Source organism: Canis lupus, chromosome 11 (genome assembly GCF_011100685.1).
Source record: "Canis lupus familiaris isolate Mischka breed German Shepherd chromosome 11, alternate assembly UU_Cfam_GSD_1.0, whole genome shotgun sequence".
In the NCBI taxonomy this organism is placed as follows: Eukaryota; Metazoa; Chordata; class Mammalia; order Carnivora; family Canidae; genus Canis; species Canis lupus.
Genome location: NC_049232.1, coordinates 45,575,070 through 45,594,247, shown reverse-complemented (window position 1 = coordinate 45,594,247; position 19,178 = coordinate 45,575,070). Strand labels below are relative to the sequence as shown.

Sequence of the window (19,178 nt, the reverse complement as noted above, 5' to 3'; positions counted from 1 at the left end):
AAAATAGCGATTCAGTCTACAGTTACCAATACACTGCATAAATCTATGGTAAGTTAAACAGGTTGGAAATGGTAGGAATATACAGATCAAAAGTAGACAAAGATCAGGGACACCTGGGTGGCTCAGTTGGTTAAGTGTCTGGCTGTTGAATTCAGCTCAGGTCATGATCTCAGGGTCATGAGATCAGGCCCCCTATTGGGCTCTACCCTGAGCAGGGCATCTGCTTGAGATTCTCTGCCCTCCCCTCCACTCTTGTGAGTATGCACACACACACACACACACACACACACTCTCTCTCTCTCTCTCAAATAAATAAAATCTTTAAAAAAATTAAAGATCAATGGAAGAGAAAAGAGTACCAGAAATAAATGCAAAACCAATATAAGAAATGGGCATATGATGCAGAAAGCATCACAAGTCACCAGGGGAACTATTCAAAGTATGGCATTGTGACCATTAGCTTGTAATATGTGAATAAATAATATTAAAATTAAAAAGATTAAAATACTTACACCAAAATAACATTCCTATGTTTTAAAGACCTAAATATGCAAAATGAAAGGCTAGAACTATTAGAAAAAATATAGAGAATATGTTTATGATCTTGGGGTAAGGAATAATGCCAAAACACAAAAAGTACAAACCATAAAGGCAAATATTGAAAGGACTGATTATATCAAAATGTAAAATATCTGTAGGTAGAAGACACCACAGACAAGGTGAAAATAAAGAGATTAGGTGAATAATATTTGCAATGTGTGTAACAAAATTAGTATCCAGATTATAGAAACAACTTTTTTTCTTAAGATTTTTTTTAAAGTAATCTCTACACCCAATACACGGGTCAAACCCACAAATCAAGATCATGAATCATATGCTTCAACTACTGAGCCAGCCAGGTGCCCCTAAACAACTTTTTACAAGAAAAGACAACCAATAGAAACTGGGCAAAGTGTATCAACAAATGCATCAAAAAAGAGGAAATCCAAATGCCTAAGAAAAGATGCTCAACACTGCTAGTTACCAAGAAAATTAAAATTGAAATTAACAGTGAGGTATCATCTTTTACCTTTGATATTATGATACAAAGGTCTTCACCATCAAGGGGTATAGATATAGGGAAAGGATATATATACAGAAATGGATGTAGGGACATATCCCCTAGAAAAGCTGTCACATCTATACACCTGAAGACCTGTATAAGGATGGTCATTGCATTTTTGTTTGGGATAAGTTAAAAAAAAAAAGGAAGGAAGTGATACAGGAAGGAAGGTAGGAAGGATGGAAAGAACTTAAATGTCAACCTCAAAAGGAATGGATAAAAATATTATGCAGAAGTTTAAAAAAATATAAGTCAGATCTAAACAATGAACATGGGTAAGATGGAAATCATAGCATTTATTCCACAAAACGAGATGAAGAATGGTATGTATGCATATGCACACTTACGGATGAATCTAACACATTGTGCTGATTCAACCTTGAATGGAAAGATACACAGCAAACTCATAATTGAGTTGTCTCTGGGGAACAGGCCATAGAACGGGAGTAGGGATGATGGTTCAAGGGCCTTGTGATCTCTCTGTATTGTGCCATTACTTCCACAAATCAACAAAAAAGCTGAAAACAAATATGACAAATATTAACAGTAGTTAATTCTGGGTGGTAGGAATGTGTTTGTTGTATTTTTCTCTGCACTATTCTGTAATTTTTTAATTTCACAGAACTCTTAAAAAATGATGAACAATCCCTGAACACTGACAAAGCTGTTGAAACTTCCACATGTCACTGATACAAGAGAGTGGCTGGAAGAACACGGAGCCAGTTTCTATATCTGGGATTGAGCAAATGGAGATGCAGCTGCCAAAGAGAGCCTCAGACATAGGGTGTTGGCAAGGAACCCCATGATCCTAACGTAAGTGGTGGTTGATGTGGCTAAGAAATATTTAATCTTTCCAAGGACTCCAAAATGCACAGACACAGTTCTAATGCAGTGAATCAAAAAAGAACTCTTTGCTTAATAATGAAAAATTTTCAATACTACCAAGAAACCCAAGAACTTCCAACTAATTTCAAATGACTGATCTGAAATAAAAAAAAATCCTGAGCTACAGAATATTTTGAAGGAAAAAAAAAGGTTTTATTACTCTCAAATATATTTTATAACTCCAAGAATTATCTACTATGAAGATTTTTCAAGCAGTCATTTGACTTTTAAGATTAGGAAAAGACCTATCTAATTAACCAGCATCTATGTGTATGAAGAAACAGGAAAATCCTGAAAATTATCCTATAACAAATTAAACAAATCCTAGGAAACCTTATCCATGCTATTAATTTACTTAATTAATAACTCCATACCAAGGAAATGGAAATCTTAGCACACTCCTGCCTGAATTATTGCAAACCCAAATATATGAAGGTTCCTTACATATTACCAGTTATTTATATGATTTGCTGCATTGGGGTGGGGCACCAATTAGCCTCCATTCACAATTAACTGCCTTTCATGATTTCTAGCAAACAGTCTTGACTTGGTGGTAGCTAAGTCCAAGTGGCAGCAGCCAAATGTCATTCAGTCAAGGTTGGTGCCATATTAGTTACTTACTGTCACTAAGGGTCCAAGCAATGAGATCTTCACTCCATTCCCCCTGGGCCTTGGTGTTGACTCTGGCTCGGACTATGTACTGTTCCCTGGGTTGTAAATTGTTAAGTAGTACTGAAGTCAAGTTGCCTGGCACTTTGATATTCTGCTGGTCACTATTCATTTGCACAGACCTTCTCTCCACTTCAACATAAAAGTCATCTTCTGAGCTTGGAAATATTGGCTGCCAGGTCAAATTTAGAGTGGTCTGACTTTTTGGTAGGAGGATGAGACCTCTTGGAGGAGGAAGACCTGGAAGAAACCAGAAGGATCATGATTTTTTTAAGATTTTATTTTTAAGTAAGCTTTATTCCCAAAGTGGGGTTTGAACTTAAAACCCCAAGATCAAGAGTCACATACTCTACTGACTGTACTGCCAGGCACCCTTAGATCATTATTTTTTGCATATGATGGAGCACAAACATCCCCAAAAGGCAACTTTACAGAATAACCTTAGCATCTAGACTAATACACAACTTCACAAACCATCAAAGAAACACAAGCTAGCAGTCTAGTACTTTTTTTCTATTAAAAGTGCCAATCTTTATAACAATTCTAATCTTGTAGTTTGAGTAATTACACTACAGGAATCCCTTTAGAGAACAACTGGGGAATATTTCTCAAGAGCTGTAGAAATGACTGTCTGTTTTGGTCCCATAATCTGACCATATCAGAGATTTATCCTGAAGAAATAATCCAAAGGAAGAGAAAAACCTAAGTGCATGAAGACATGTATTATGACATTATTTATAATATCAAACAATCAGAAGAATCCTAAATGCTCAAAATAGGAAAACACTTTAATAAATTATGATATAATCATCCAATGGATTAAAATAGATCACTGAGAATAGTATGGGAGGCCAATAAAAATATTTCTAATATGTGAGGAAAAAAAAGCTGTGATTGCAACATGGTAAAAGTCATGGCTACAATTGGTGAAGAATAGAGAGGAAACTGATAAAAATTAAAACATGGATTTTCCAAGGTTGTGGGATGGGGGTGGGTACTATTCCATATTTCTATTACGATTTTGAGTAATATCTTTTAAGGCAATTTCAGGGTTACTTCCCTGTAGCAAGAATTTCAAACATTGTAACATGACTTGGCCAAGCCCTGCTCTCATCACATCAAGGTATTAGCTATGATCACATGCTGCCCTGGCCAAGAACCTGGGCTACCAGACAGGTACCTGAATGGAAACAATATGGGTTTGACATGAAAGAGATAGGAGAATGCCTAGCTTTGTGGCCTTGGGAAAATTCATGAGCTCTCCAAGTTCACATGTTACACAAAATGGAAATAGTTATCTTTCAGACTCAGGAGGAGCAAATGGGATAATGGATGTGAAAATGCTTAGAAGGAGTCAGGGTCTCTTACATAACCTGCTCTCCCTCCTTCCTTCCTTCCTCCCTCCCTTCCTCCCTCCCTTCCTGTCTTATCTTGTGTCTATGCACAGAGAAGGACTCTGTGTATTTTCAGTTATAATAATAGTAAATTGACTTTTAAATTCCAGATACTAAGTATTTTCAAAACATAGAAGGGGGATCCTCTAATTTACACATTCTGAGTGGGGACATTATTGCCCCCTAAGGGGGCAAAAATTGGTTCCTGGGATATAACAACATTTTTGATATTACAATAGCTTATGTAATATATATATATATATATCTGTGGTATTAAAATTCATGGCAGGGGAGATATTAGGACAAAAGAGACATTTTGTCCTAAGGACACAGATATCTAATGAGGGCAGTGATTGAAGGAAGAGGGGGAGGGGGAGAGCAGGAGAGAGAGGAAAAGGAGAAAAGGGTGAGAAACTGCTCTCTCTCCTTTGGGTTAGAGGTAAGAGGAAGGGTCTGTTTCCATACACTGGGACAGGGACTCCTGCCTGCTGTTACACTATGGAAGTCTCACAACTTGCTTGGCATTATGCTAAAGCAATAATTATTCTCTGTAGCCTTTGAAAATAAATCATTATTTTAACTACTTAATATTAATACATTTATTACTCTAAATAGTTATTACTCTTTATATCCTTTACAAGTTGAAAGAGGGGGTGTCAGCTCCTTTTGCTCATCTCTGAAGTTTAAGTCCCAAAAGAAGCCACCCAGAAGGGCCAGGCAAGCTTCTAACAACAAAGCGGAAGGGAGGGCTGATGTTTTGGGGCATATATGTAAACCCCCGGAGCCTATGCTTGATACAGAGGAGTAACTCGATAAATGGTCATTTCGCTTTTTCCTTTCCTTCAGGAACATGACTTCCTCTCCACTTCTCCCTACCTGCCCTCTCTCTGCCATGTGTTCAGAGTGTGATCTCTCTCTCTTGCCTCCCCTCCGAGCCTCCTGGCCTCTGCATTAAATCAACAAACTTATAAATAGTACAACTGCCGGATGAATTAAAAAACAAACATCAGCAAAATTCAAATGATGGGAAAAGAAGAACCTTCAAGAATTCCCTCCCCACCTACCCCTGAGAACTACTTTGAAATATTCCAAGACATTTCTAAATACATCCTGGCTGGAACATATTCTGAGTGCTGAAGACAGTGCAGTGTGGGTCTGTGAAGTGTTTTATGATCTGTTCTCTAAATACTTTCCATCTGAGTCAGATTATGACCTTCCCCTTTGATTCATCAACTGGCCAGAGAGAGAATTAACTACCATTTGCCTCTCAGCAGCAACATGACCACAGAGCAGAAGCCCCTTTTGATCTCTTTATCTTCTAACTTACAGTTTCTGGTGTTTTTTTTCTATTTGCTACCTGGTCAGTTCCTGGGAAACCTTCCCTTATTTGTGCATTGCTTCTATAAGCACCAGAGAAGTTCCTGAGTTCCATTTGGTTCTTTAAGGATGCTGCTGGTGGGATGAAAACTAGGAGGGAGAAGTGGTGAGCAAAGAGGGTAGTGTCTGTTAGGGATGCACCACCTTTTCAGGACAGCAATCTCATTCTAGTTCCTTCTGCCTTTAGGAAGTGGGCTAAAAATAAGAAAAATTGACCAACTAGGATAAAGAAATGGTCTCTCTGGGCTCCTAGGTAAAAAAATAATAATTGAAGAAATAAAAGGATGTGAAGCCTAAAGATCAATTTATTAACCACTCTGAGACTCTACTTGTCAATCTATAAAATGGAGAAGATAATTCTTACCCTTGAAGATAATATGAATTAAATTTACGTGAACTTCAAACTATAAAGCTGACTGGGAGACAGTAACAAATGATTATATAGAGTGAACACTAGAAAATAAACTTTACAAGTGATCTCCTTCTTGTTTCAGAGAGACGTACCTGGGTAGCAGAAAGCTGGAGCTTAAGTTAGTATCAAGGAAACTTCACAAATTCAAGGGACCCTCAATTAACACAGTAGAAGGGCAATAGATACTAAAATTGATCAATCAAAGAACTATTGCTACATATATTACTTAGAACGTAGGGACCCAGGATCAGCAACATCAAATACAACTTGTCAACTTTTTACAGCTGTAAAATCTTGAGTCTAACACCTACCTCAAACCTACCAAATTAGAAACTCTGGGGGTGGGGCCCAGAAATCTGTTTTAATAAGTTCTCCAGGTAATTCTTATGGATTCTAATGTTTGAGAACCTGTAGGAAGCAGTACTGCGAGGTGGAAAGGTGGAACAGGGGTCTGCTGTTCTTTAGATAAAAAGCCTTAAAAAAAAAAGTCCTTTCATTGTATTTGATGTTTTAACTCTGTGCATGAATTAACTTTGAAAAATTAGAAATTAGTTTTAAAAATAAATAAACCAGGATTTCTGAAGTATGTATGTGGCGAGAGTCTGGCATAGGCCCTGATGATGGAAACAGGAAGCTTTTAGTAAAACTCAGGAGCCAAGCAGTTGCTGCTAAGTAAATCCCTGCTCCTAAGGGATGGCCCTGCCTTCCTGAAGGCTCATCTGCTTCCTCCTCTGTCCCCATACTGCTGCAGACACCCTCCCCTGGGGACAGAGACCAGGAGTGCAGCCCAAATCAAAGAAGGATTTGGCTCCAAGCTACCAACCTTCCTGTCACTTTCCCACCCATTCAAAAGCAAACTCCTTCCCCCAGCATCCCCACCCACCCACTCACCCACCACCACCCTTCCTGGTCTTCCTTCCTCTTTCCCCTTCCTCCCCCCTCCCAGCCACTGCAGGAATAAATGCCGTCTGCTTCCACTGACCGATAGAAGCAGTTGTGAACCGTCTCACCGGTCCCGGATGCCCTTCCCCGCCCTCTCCACGCCGGACCAGCTGCACGCAGAGCTCGTATTCTGTGCGAGGTTCCAAGTAGTTGAGTGTAACAATCTCATTTGTCACTGAGAAGAGGGAAAGTCCAGGAAACTTAAGTTGGCATTCTTGTACATTGTTTAAAATGGAATGTTGTTACTGTGATGTAAACTAGTGTTTGGCTTTCAAAAATACAATGTCTAAGTAAAATAGGCAATCCCCCCTTCAGGGCCTCACTATTCCTAACAGAAGGAAAATGAGACTTTTTAAAGGAAGTTTCCAGGTTACAATGCATATTTTAATGTAAGCCTCCTTGAGCCACTTAATCACTTCTGCTCTATCTTTTGTCTTTTCATCTGTAGGGTAAAACCACACAAATTTTCAACTATATGAAATAACAATTAGATTTAAGGGGGGGAAAATCCAATCAAAATGATATAAAATAATTTAATTGCCACTGTTTTTAAATACATAGTGATTGCAATCAAGCTATCAACAGAAGAGATTCTTTGAGGGTTTGTTTACAAAGACCAGAGAGCAGATTTATAATACTCCTGCCATTTATAAATGAAGAGTTCTAGAGTAATTGAAAATAGATCCCATAGACAAATAGTATATGCATCTTTTCTCCTTAGTTTTTGTTTTAGCCTCTATTCTCCATAGGTATTGCAGAAGTACTATCTTACCATATGATAAATTCCCAGTTGGTAAGAGAAAAAAAAATGGACTGTGTTTAAGAGTTGTTAGAAGAACACTTTGTGGATGTCCACTTGCAGAAAGTGACTATGGATTATTACCACTATATGAAAAAAAAAAGCTGCTTTTTATAAGACCTACCCATTGATATTGTCAACAGCAACTTAGCAAATTAGCCTTACGTCACTGGGATTCTGAATTTTGGATGAGTCTACAATAGAATGTGCAGGGCTCAGTAACAGTGTCATGACTTAGTTCAACATATCCAGGTCAGCTGGGTTAACATTAAGCCAAAACTTCCTTTTGTTCTCCTTTTAGTAATTTCCTCAATTACCTATATACAGTATGGAAGAGTGCCCTTTTTAGGAAATCACAGGCATGGTGATACCTAAGGATTGGTAAGTAATTCTCTAATACTCTGAAATGGAATCCTCTGCTACAGCCATTATCTTTGGGCAGAGAAATGAGAGTGGGAGAGAGGATTTCTATATTTGAGGATTTTTTTTTCTCCTGGTGCGACCTCTTTAGGTTGAGTCTTTCCTGTTCAAATCTTACCTTGAATATGCCGCCAAGCCTCATAATGATTAACAGGTTTGTATAGAAGCTTCTTGGATTTGATTGGTCCATCCCCAAAGTAAGGCTCAGAGCTGATGTTGATGACAGCAAAATTATGTCCAGTGTCAATCACGTTTGGGGCATTCAGGGGTTTTGGAAGAACTAAACAAAATTTTCAACAATCAGATTAGTCTTTGGAGTTGGATTATTGCTCTTTGGTGGGGATAGAGGATTAGTGACCTTACATTTCCAACAAAACCCTCTTGAGGCAGGTACAATAGTGAAACACTGGGTAACTGCAAACAAAAGACAGGGAATGCAGTCTGATACCTGACAGAGTGTTTGTGACAACTGAGTAAAACCTGTGATAGCTCTCTGGTTTCTCAGGGCCATAAGCATCCTGTTGTTGCTCAAGCCCATGGCGCTCATGCACACAGATTAGCCTGCAAATGACAAAGAATGACTCCTTCACTGGGGGGTGCTAAAGCACTCCTTGCACATCTTGACTATGAAATATCTGTAAGAGAAAAATTAGGCTGCGCCTGCACATAGTAGCTGACATACAGAATGAGTAATGATATGCAGATTTCTTAGAAGTCCCCACCTATTCCCAGAACCTTTCAAGAATCTATCACCTGCTCCTTATGACTATCCATAAAAAGCATGACTCTGCGTCCAACCAGGGTGACTTAGATCCTGTATCAGAGTGTACCTGCTGTACTCTGCCCATCCCCTTTCAGTGTGTACTTTGGCTTTGCAATAAAATTTCTGCTATACTCTGAACTGCTTGAATTCTTTCTCATAACGAAGTCAAGAACCTGGCACCAGCTGGTGGTTGAAGTCTCAGGGCCCAAGAACTCCCCCAGTCTCCTGTATCACTCTTACAGTTCTCTGTTCAGATTCAATGCAGTCGCCTGTGCTATGATCTCCTGGCTTTGCTCTTGCCCCTCCAACCCACTATCCACAAAGTATGTCTTAAAATATGATCACTTCCCCTGCTCAAGTCCTTATCATGGATTCCCGTCATGTTTAGAATAAAATCCAAAATTCATTTTGTGACCAGCCAGGCCTTGCACAATTGAGCCCCTGCCTCCTCTTCCCTTCACCTAATACATCCAGTGCCACTGACCTTTCAATTCATCCAACTAACAATGCACCCCGTCTTCTTTCTGTCTCCGATTTTTTGTAAATGCTGTTCTCCTGTAAGCAATGTACCTAGACCTCCCACCATTCCCTGTTACCTCTCAGGGGATCATTCAGCAATCAGTTCTGATGGGACTTCTTCAAAGGGGTTATACCAAAACCTCAGTTGGGCTTCAAAGAACTCACTCTGTTACTTCATTGCAATTTTCAGAATTTATTATTCTTAGAGATTTTGTGTGATCATTTGATATTGGTCTTCTTCTAGACTATGCATGGTCTCTTTCTCTTTCTCTCTTCTTTGGCTTAAAGCAACCCAGATTTATTCTTACAATTCTGGAGGTCAGAAGTCAGACATAGGTCTCACTGGGCTAAGATCAAAGTGTCAGTAGGGCTGTAAGGGAGCTCAAAGGGAGACTCTGTTTCCTTGTTCTTTCCAACTTCTAGAAACCACCTACATTCCTTGGCTTGTGGTCCCTTCCTCCATCTTCAAAGTCAACAGCATCATATATCTTTGATCCTTCTTTCATTGTGATATCTCTTTCTGACTATAGCTAGGTAAAATTCTCTAATTTTACAGACTCATATGATTAGAGTAGGTCCACCATATAATTTAGAATAATCTGCCCACCTTAAAGACCATATATTCTCAATAGGGTGAAATAGCACCCCTATGTAGGTTAAAGTGGGTTCTCTCAGGATTGAAAAAGCCTCAGATATTACAATGGTTGTGGCCTTCCAAAGGGCCACAGTGCACAAGTAGATATGCAGTATATTCATTATATTAACATTTTATGGTGATGGGAGGAGAGTTTGGGAATAAATTTCTAAAGGGGTTCCTTGGTAAGGTGATAGTGATCAAAATATTGTAAAACATTGCAATGGACCCTAAACTCCATTAGGGCAAAGACCATACATGGTTTACAGGTGCTGCATAAATGTTTGACAATTGAATTTCTAGTAAGTTCTGTAGCTCCGTCAGCCCATCCTTAAAAATACACCCAAATATGTATGTTATATAATATAGGATCTTTCAGATTCTGCTAGTGTTTTTACTTACAGTAGTTTCTGAGAAGAGTGCACTTCTGTGAATAAATTCATTCGTTAAGTCATGCTTCCCTTATATGAGCAAATAACACCACCTATTTGCTTAAAACAGCAAATGCTTATTTTATTGTAGCTATAAATACTAGTATCTTAAAAAAAAAATACTAGTATCTTGTGATACTTTTATAAGCGTGAAACAAATTGCTCCAAAGATTCCTCTTAGTAATATATCATTTTATTTTTTGTCTTTTAATAATTTGTACTGAGATATACATACCATAAAGTGCAAAAATCTTAAGTGTATTTAGCTTGAGGGACTTTACCTGTGTACACACTCATGTAACTATCACCCAGATTGAGAGAGGGAACATTTCCAGCCCCCCAGAAGACACTCTTGTGACCCTTTCCCGTCAATAGGGAACTATTATCCTGGCTTTTGTCACTTTCAGTTAGTTTTGCCTTGTTTTTAACTTTAGACAAATGGAATCACAAAGCATGTATTTTTGTTTGCTCTTTATTGTGTCCATGATATCCATATTGTTGCAGGAATTAATTCTTTTTTATTTCTGTTTAATATTCCACGGTATGATGTTATGAGCTGAACTGTGTTTCCCCCCAAATTCTTATGTGGAAGTTTTGACCCCCAGTACCTTGGAAGCTAACTCTATTTGGAGACAGGGTCTTTAAAGAGGTAATGAAGTCAAGATGAGGTCATTAAGGTTGTTCCTAATCCAATACAACTGTTGTCCCTTATAAGAAGAATACATTCGGACACATACATACAGAGGAAGACCATGTGAAAATACAGGGAAAAGACAGCCATTCATGAACCAAGAAGTGAGGCCTCAGGAGAAGTTAACTCTGCTGACACCTTGATCATTTACCTAGCCTCCAGAACTTGAGAAAATAAATTGCTGTGGTTAAGCCACCTCATCTGTGGAACTTTGTATAGCAGCCTGAGCAACCCATTAGGAATGACTACACTACAAATTATTTATCCTTTATAATGTAGATGAAGATTTGGGTTAATTTCAGTTTGGGATATTATGAATTAAATTGCTCTGTACACTGAAGATGTCTTTTTTGAACATATACTCATTTCTTTTGAGCTTATATCTCAAGGAGAATTGCCAGGTCATAGGTATATGTATGCTTAACTTATGCATATATTTTCAGTTTTCCAAATTGATTGTACCAAATTGTATTCTGGTAGTAAAATCCTTACATCTGGGACACCTGGGTGGTTCTGTGGTTAAGTGTCTGCCTTTGGCCCAGGGCGTGTGATCCTGGAGACCCGGGATCGAGTCCCACATCAGCTCCCTGCATGGAGCCTACTTCTCCCTCTGACTATTTTTCTGCTTCTCTCTCTCTCTGTGACTCTCATGAATAAAATAAATAAAATCTTAAAAAGAAATCCTCACATCTTTAAAAAAATATTATGATTAAAGACACTGATTAATTTACCTAATTATCATTTTATAAATATCAGTAAATACAACTATTTTCATTTTATAGATATTAGTAAATATGACATGAAGAGCTAAATCATTAAGAGCTAACCATCATGTAGAGCTAAGTCATTATAAATATGACATCAATAGCAATACTACAGATGCTTCTATGCGCTTCTATGCGTTGATGTTGTGTGCTGTGTCTTCTACTAAAAAATAAAAATTAGAACTGACTCTTCTGAATCTTAGCAACATGGTTTATTTTTGACTTATTTATTTTCCATGTCTAGCAAACATTCCAAGAAGCTTAAAAATAAGGTAATTTGTCTTGTCTGCATATCATTTCCTCCCTTTCAAGAACATGTAAGATATAAGAAATAATTTGGTCATGTGAATGTTCTACTGAATAAAACAGATCAAGGCCTTTTCCAGTAATCTAAAAGAATATTAACAATTCTGTGGCAGTTTATGTGGATGTTCAGGGTAGAGAATCCAAATCTACAAGGCTATATTTAAGCTAATGTTGTTATTGGTCTTCTAAAAAGATTATCTTCTGGGCACTTACATTTATTTCATTTATGGACATTACCTCTCAGACAGCCCAAAGATTCCTAATCAAGTAACAAAATGGGTAAAATACAAATCAACATTGGTTATCTTGCTTCCTAATCTTTAACAGAGGAGACTCAGAAAACAAAATGGTCTAGAAATGATGATGCATTATTTGGATTCAGGAGACCCAGGTTCAAAACTAAGATTTACTCCTTAACAGATATGCTACTTTATACAAGTTCACTAAACCCTCTGAATCTTCTTTTCTTTCTGGTAAAGTGGTGATAACAATATCTGTTGAACAGAGTTCTTATAAAAATTAAATAAGATGACTTATATGATGTACTTAGCCCAGTGCCTTTCATCAAAATATATCAGAGAGCTGTTAGCTGTTTTTGTCTAAATGGGTTCATAAGAAACTTCCAAGCTTAAAATTCCTTGCAGTATTTATGTATACCAGCCAAGCTAACTTGGATTTACCTCCATGTTGCTTCTTCCCCTCAACCACAAATGCATACCTATCTACTTAATTAATGTGAATTTTGAAATATTAATTCACTGCAGGAAGAATAATCAATGCTGAATATGTGAAAAAACTATTTGTGTTCATTATACAGCATAGCCTGGACTTCATAATAAGTGAGTAATTCTCAAAGTATTTTCCAAATTATCCTGCACAATAATGAATAGGAACTCACAACAATGATGAAGTCAAACTTTTCATGTAAAATAAACACTACTAGATATGTTGTGCCAGACACAATTCCAGGTGTTTTGCATATTCAACAAATCTTCACAATAATCCGGAGAGGTAGATAAACTAAGCTTTATTTTCAAATCAAGAAAGACTCAGAGAGGTTAAATTCATTTGCTCAGGGCTATATACAAGTTTTCTAGCTATTAGGGACAAAAATCAAATCCAGGGCTGTGTAACTCCAAAGGTCATATACTTAATCCCCCCTTTCCATTTTCATGCATATAAAAAATTTTCAAGGTGTGGTATCCTGGAAATTTTCCAAAGCATTTTAGTATTCAGGTAACATCTCTATCTTGGAGCAGCACCCAAAGATACATAAACACAATGTACTGAGGATGCAAGCTCTTCCTCTAGAAAATGGAGCTTACCTTTAACAGAAATGTTGAAAGGTTTTTCCACCATCCCAGCTACTGTGTTCACACTGCAGACCCAGACTCCTGAGTCAGGGGGGAGGATCCGGTGGATGGTGAATGTGGCCACTGACAGATGACTCGTAAGATTGAAGTCTTTTGGCTGGAAGGGTCAAATACAAATAAAAGCTTCTAGGGAGGCATAAACACACGAAAGGCCCATAACACTGACCCCATCTCATTGTTTGATAAGAAGTTTTCTAAGGAAAGATTAAGAAGCCAAATGCAATGCTAGTATAATCATTGGCTTATTTCCAAAGCTATTGTAGTAGCCCTGTAAGTTTATATTGGATTGATGCCCTCTCAGATCCTGCTGTTGTGTTTGTGTGTTTGGGAGTGTGGGGTAAACACTTACAGGCTAGGAACTTAATTCCTTTAAATTGCTCTGGTAACATTTGTTCCTTCCTGGTTGAATACAGAGATGGCTGGGTGAGACGACAAAATAGCTCCCCGAAATAACTGGGAACTATCTACACTATAACTGCACTACTGAAACCCACAAAACTGCGGGTAAAATCAGGGCTCTGAAGACACACAGACTTCAATTCACATCCCTACTCTGTCACTTTTGACCAATTCCTTATTCAACTTCACCTGACCAATTTCCACTTGTATAGAAAAGGGACAGGTAATATTATGCAGCATGTTGTATATAGCATGGTTGACCCTCTACACTACTAGATAGTAGCTGTTACTTCCATTAACCCAGGAAAAGGCCAACAAGATTTTAAGAAGCTGTCAGTTGGCTTCACTACCTAATGAGTTGAGTGGAATCAGGAACATCTGATGTGTAGAAACCAGTAATGGCACAGTCTACATATCCTGCCCCCACAAGGCCACTCACATCTACCCTCTTGTCAAGTTGATTTTCAGTCATCTTTGAGAGAAAAAAAAAAACAAAACAGATAAGCATTTCAAAATTTTTAGATAGGAAAATACAGCAACTTCCTGAAGATCACTTGTGACAGAGAAATTTGGTGCATTGAGATTATTGGAAGAAAGAAGGGAAACATATTGGAAAAGTTGCTTAGTCCTCTCCAGCAAAAAAGAATTGCTATGACAGCACTCTAACCAGTGCTGAGCAACAAGGCAACAGGGCAGAGTCTAGAGGTAGGGGGCCCTAGGAATGTATTCAGATCCAAGGGATTCTATGGATTATCTCTGAATGGGAAATGTGGGAGTAGATCTATCTAGAGTCAAATAAATTATACTGAACTCCTGTCTTTCATACTCTGCTAATTTTTGCTCCAAAGAGCACAATAGAAGTAGACCAGTCATCAAAGTTCCATTTCCTGTAGCACATGGTAGGTAACACATGAATCTCCTGCTGATTCATGTGGCCACATCTTGCCACACCCTTTGGTGGCCACAAGACCACCTCATTCTTCCTGATATGAGAAGTTAGAACATGGGGATATTGTGAGGAGTAGAACCTGCACAGGCTGACATATACCTCTCAAAACACACAGAAAGTTCTGCAGGACGAGTCCCATCCTCGGGACTCATCTTCATCAATTCCACTGTGGTCATCTCTTTCTAACCTTGCACTATAGCAATGGGCAGGCTGCAGTGAATCTGTTCTACCTCCCCAGGGACATGGCATTTTGTCCAAGCTAACAACATACCAGGTTCAGAGGATGCAAGCCCAGGGTGGAATGTAGCCTTGAGAGAGGTGATTACTACAACAGAAAGCATCTAGTAGTCTCGGAAGTCAGATTAGAAATAACTCTTACATGGAGCACTGTCCCATCCGGCTTTACGAGAGTCATTTCTTCATTGGCAGGTAGTGGCCAGCCAGAAGCTTTGCAGATGGGGTTAAATTTACCACTGTTTACTTCTATGTGATCCGGCAAATCCTCTATCTTTGGGATCATCCTTGGCATGCCTGCATGAGGAAAACAGCACTGTGAAATCGAATCTTTGACACAGCAACAGTAATAAAAGCAGCTACCATTTGACAAGTCACATCCCAGTTAAGAACTTTGCAAATATTATATTGTTTTAATAAACTTGCGGGGGGATGCTATTGCAGTCTCCATTTTACAGATGAGAAGATTGAGGCTCAGAGTCCAGAATCAAGCTCAGAGCTATATGAATCCAGAGTCCACACTCTGCCATAATGCTGTGCTCCCCTCAGTGGATCTGAGACAGACGGTCTCTATGTTAAGATGTTTATCATGGCCACATCTTCCCTGGCCTTACCTTTCAACAGCTTTTACTTTTTAAGAGAATGTTAACAAAAACAAAAGCAAAAAAACAAAAATAAAAACGAGGTCTTCTTTGACTCAGAAAACAAACCCACAATATTGCTGACCAACATGATCCTCCATTTTGATCCCCACTGATTGGAAATCTGCAAGTAGCAGGCGATGAAGCCATTCACATTTATATGCAAGAAGTGAAGTGGACTAGAATTACACCCCCAAACTGGTTTCTAGGCAACAGCCAAATGAAAAGTGTCGCTGCCAATACTGCCAATAAAGAAAATGTCTCTGGTGGCAAAAAGGGTATCAGGACTCCTTGCCTCATACCTACACTGTAGAGAATGAATAATCCTGAAATTTAACAATTTAATTCTGAATTGTAGGGCTCCAGAGAACCTCAGACCCTTTGTGACTAAACAGGAGACACGGTAGTGAAGAATGTGGATAGTAGAAGTGCCCCCGCAAGAGCAGCAAGCCGTTGGTTCTGGGGGCCAGGGAGAGGAGGTGGAGGAGGCAGGGACACAGTAAACCCAACATTCATATTTTCTATTGATGTCCTTTGTCTCTGACCTAGAATGCAGTAAGTTATGGAGCCGGAAAAAAAGAGGTCTAAGAACTACAAGAGTAATTCCTTGACCTATCTGTAGACTTGAAGGGATTATGATTAGAATCTACCAGATTTTTCATCCTAAGAAGTTATTCGCATAGTTATTTTTACTTATTTATGTACTTATTTATTCATGAGAGACAGAGAGAGAGAGAGGCAGAGACACAAGCAGAGGGAGAAGCAGGCTCCATGCACCGGGAGCCCGACGTGGGACTCGTTCCTTGGTCTCCAAGATCACGCCCTGGGCTGAAGGCGGCGCTAAACCACTGAGCCATCCGGGCTGCCCTGCATAGGAATTTTAAAAAGTGCTTTGACACTAGTAAGGCGGTTAAGTCTGTCCTATACTGCCACTGGGTATTTCCTGCAGTCCTCCAGAGGTGACCCCGGGTGTGCAGGTGGAGGTGGAGCAGAATCCGGGAAGGGGGAGGAGGGCTTCTCTCCGAAAGTGGAAGGCCTGGATCTGGGTCTGAGATTCTCACACCTTTTGCAACTTCAGGCTCAAAACAGAAAAGTAGGCATAAAATTGAAAATTCAAATCCTTTGGCTTGTTAGCTATTTTCAACCCAATCCTCCAGCAGCCCCAAGGCCTTTCCTTCCCTTCCTAGACCCTCCCAGGTTCCTGCCCTGCAGCCAAGTCCAAACACTGGAGAAAGAAGTGAACACCTAAAGCTTAGCCAAAGCCTTTGAAAAACAATTGTTGGTATTTTCCTCCCATGTTTGTTCTGATTTTAAAAAAGAACAGAGAAAAAACCCTAAGGGTCTTAGTCTTATTGCCCTGAGTGTAGATTTCTTTCTGTAACATTTGATTTGTAGGATTGAAAAAATAGCACAAGTTCATTATTTTTAAATTTTGAAAATACCTAAAAATATGCTTCTTTTAATTTTAAAAAGTGTATTCTAGGGCAGGAATTAGCAGACTTTTTCTGTAAAGGACTAGACAGTAAATATTTTCAGCTTTGCAGGCTGAAAGTTCCTGCTAACTAGCTACCCAACCCTGCTGTAGTGTGTGAGCAGCCACCGATTATGCATTCTCAACGAATTCGTGTGGCTACATGCCAATAAAATTTTCTTTATAACAACAGATGGTAGGGAAAGAAAAAGGATGAAGTACTGATAAATGCTACAATACAGTTAAACCTCAAAAACAGTATGGTCAGTGAAAGAGGCCAGCCATAAAAGACCATGAAACGTGTGATCCCATTTATAGTTTATGAAATGTCAAGAGAATAAGTAAATCTATAGAGATAAAGTAAACTTGTGGTTGCCAGGGGCTGAGGGGAGCAGAGAATGGGAGCTCTGGCCAACAGGGACAGTGTTTCTTTTGGTATGACAGACGCATTCTAAAATTAGATTGTGGTGATGGTTGCACAACTCTGTAAATATACTAAAAATCATTCAGCTATACATTGAAAAGGGATGGATTTCATGGTATAAAAATTGTATGTCAATGAAGCTGTTAAAAAAAATAGAGGGCTGGATTTGGTCAGTGGGTCAAAGTTTGTGGACTCCTTGCTCTAAGGTCTTTTCTGAACTAGAATTATTTAAAATTTCATTTTGAGGGTAATGTTTTCTAATTTTCTTCTTCTTTTTTATATCTTTCTTTTCAAAAATATCCTTTGTCCAAATGCCTCCAGAGTAGTTCCCTGGTGTGCATATCCCGGGAGAAGATGGGTCCTAGGGAAGGGCACAGAAGAGACAGGAGGAGCCCCCAGCCAGCCAGTCATCACTCAGTGTGCCACCAAATGAGTACATGTGTTCCTAGTGGGAGGAGAAATGAAGGCCAGTAGGAGGGCCTGTAGAAAGAGCTGGAATATTGTCCTTTAGGGCTTGGGATATATCCTTCCAACTTCTGGATGGAAGCAGAAGTGGCTTGAGGAATTTGGGCTTCTGGAGGAAGAATCAGAACCAGCAGAGCTCAGTTCAGACGTGCTGACCATGGCGCCAACTACAGTGTTACCTTGCTTTACCTTCTTTCTCACACTGGAGCCCTTGGCGTTCTGGAGAGCAGAGACATCCTTGGAACCGATCACACATCTCCCCGTGGCTGCACCTGCAACTGAGCTTACAGTCTGGCCCGTAATAACCAGGCTGGCACGCTGTAAACAAAGACACCAGAACCCTTGTTAACACCGACGAAGGGAGAAAACTAAGGCTATGGGTGGCTAGTTCAATTTTTCTTTCCAAGCTATTTACTGGGTGAAATAGAATCCTAAAAATTATTTCACCTGCTTTTTTTTTTTTAACTGTTTTTTAAAGGTGGCTATTAGAAAGTTTTGAATTACATATGTGGCTTGCTTCTATTTTTTACTGAACTGCTCTAACTCAGAACATCGTTACAAGGTTGCTGGGACCCCATCATAGCTCCCAAGATGCCAGATGTGGAGAGAGTTGAATTTGTGACGTAAATTCTGAAAACCTTTGAGCTCTGGCCGATCCACCTCATTAGCATTCCTTAGGGAGGGTCTGATAAATTTGACTGCCCAGTCATGGCAAGCTACTGTGTAAGAGCACACATGAAACTCATACTGCAAAGATGTAAAACTTATACCACTGAGCCTCACCAAACAGGCAGGTATGTTTTAGACAGGGCAGAGGGAATCTTTGAGTAGGTGAAGTTAGTGCTGCCTACATAATGTCCACAGAAGAAAAGATCTTCCTCTATTTTCAAATCCCAAATTCTGTCTGGATCAGAACTAAGAGCTCTGATATCTATAGCCCACTGAAAAAGCAAATCTCTATGGCTTTTCAACTCAAAGTTGGTCTGAAAACCAGCAGCATGAATACCATGTGGGAGCTTCTTGGAAATGCAGAAACTCAGGTGCCAGTCCAGACGTATGGAGTCAGAATCTGTGTTTTAATAAGAACCCCAGATGATGTGCATGAGAAGCACTT

The 19,178-nt window shown here is 39.2% G+C and overlaps 1 protein-coding gene across 4 annotated transcripts in view; it reads right to left on the bottom strand.

Moving 5' to 3' along the window:
• TEK (TEK receptor tyrosine kinase) overlaps window positions 1–19,178 on the bottom strand; it is a 98,493-nt gene that overhangs the window by 22,723 nt on the left and 56,592 nt on the right. For all 4 annotated transcript variants that reach the window (XM_038552567.1, XM_038552568.1, XM_038552569.1 and 1 more), the window contains 6 exons: window positions 18,254–18,382; window positions 15,209–15,360; window positions 13,434–13,578; window positions 8,119–8,280; window positions 6,822–6,956; window positions 2,609–2,896 (listed from right to left, as the gene is read on the bottom strand). In XM_038552567.1, the coding sequence (XP_038408495.1) occupies window positions 2,609–2,896; window positions 6,822–6,956; window positions 8,119–8,280; window positions 13,434–13,578; window positions 15,209–15,360; window positions 18,254–18,382 (1,011 nt within the window). The remainder of the gene's footprint in view (window positions 1–2,608; window positions 2,897–6,821; window positions 6,957–8,118; window positions 8,281–13,433; window positions 13,579–15,208; window positions 15,361–18,253; window positions 18,383–19,178) is intronic.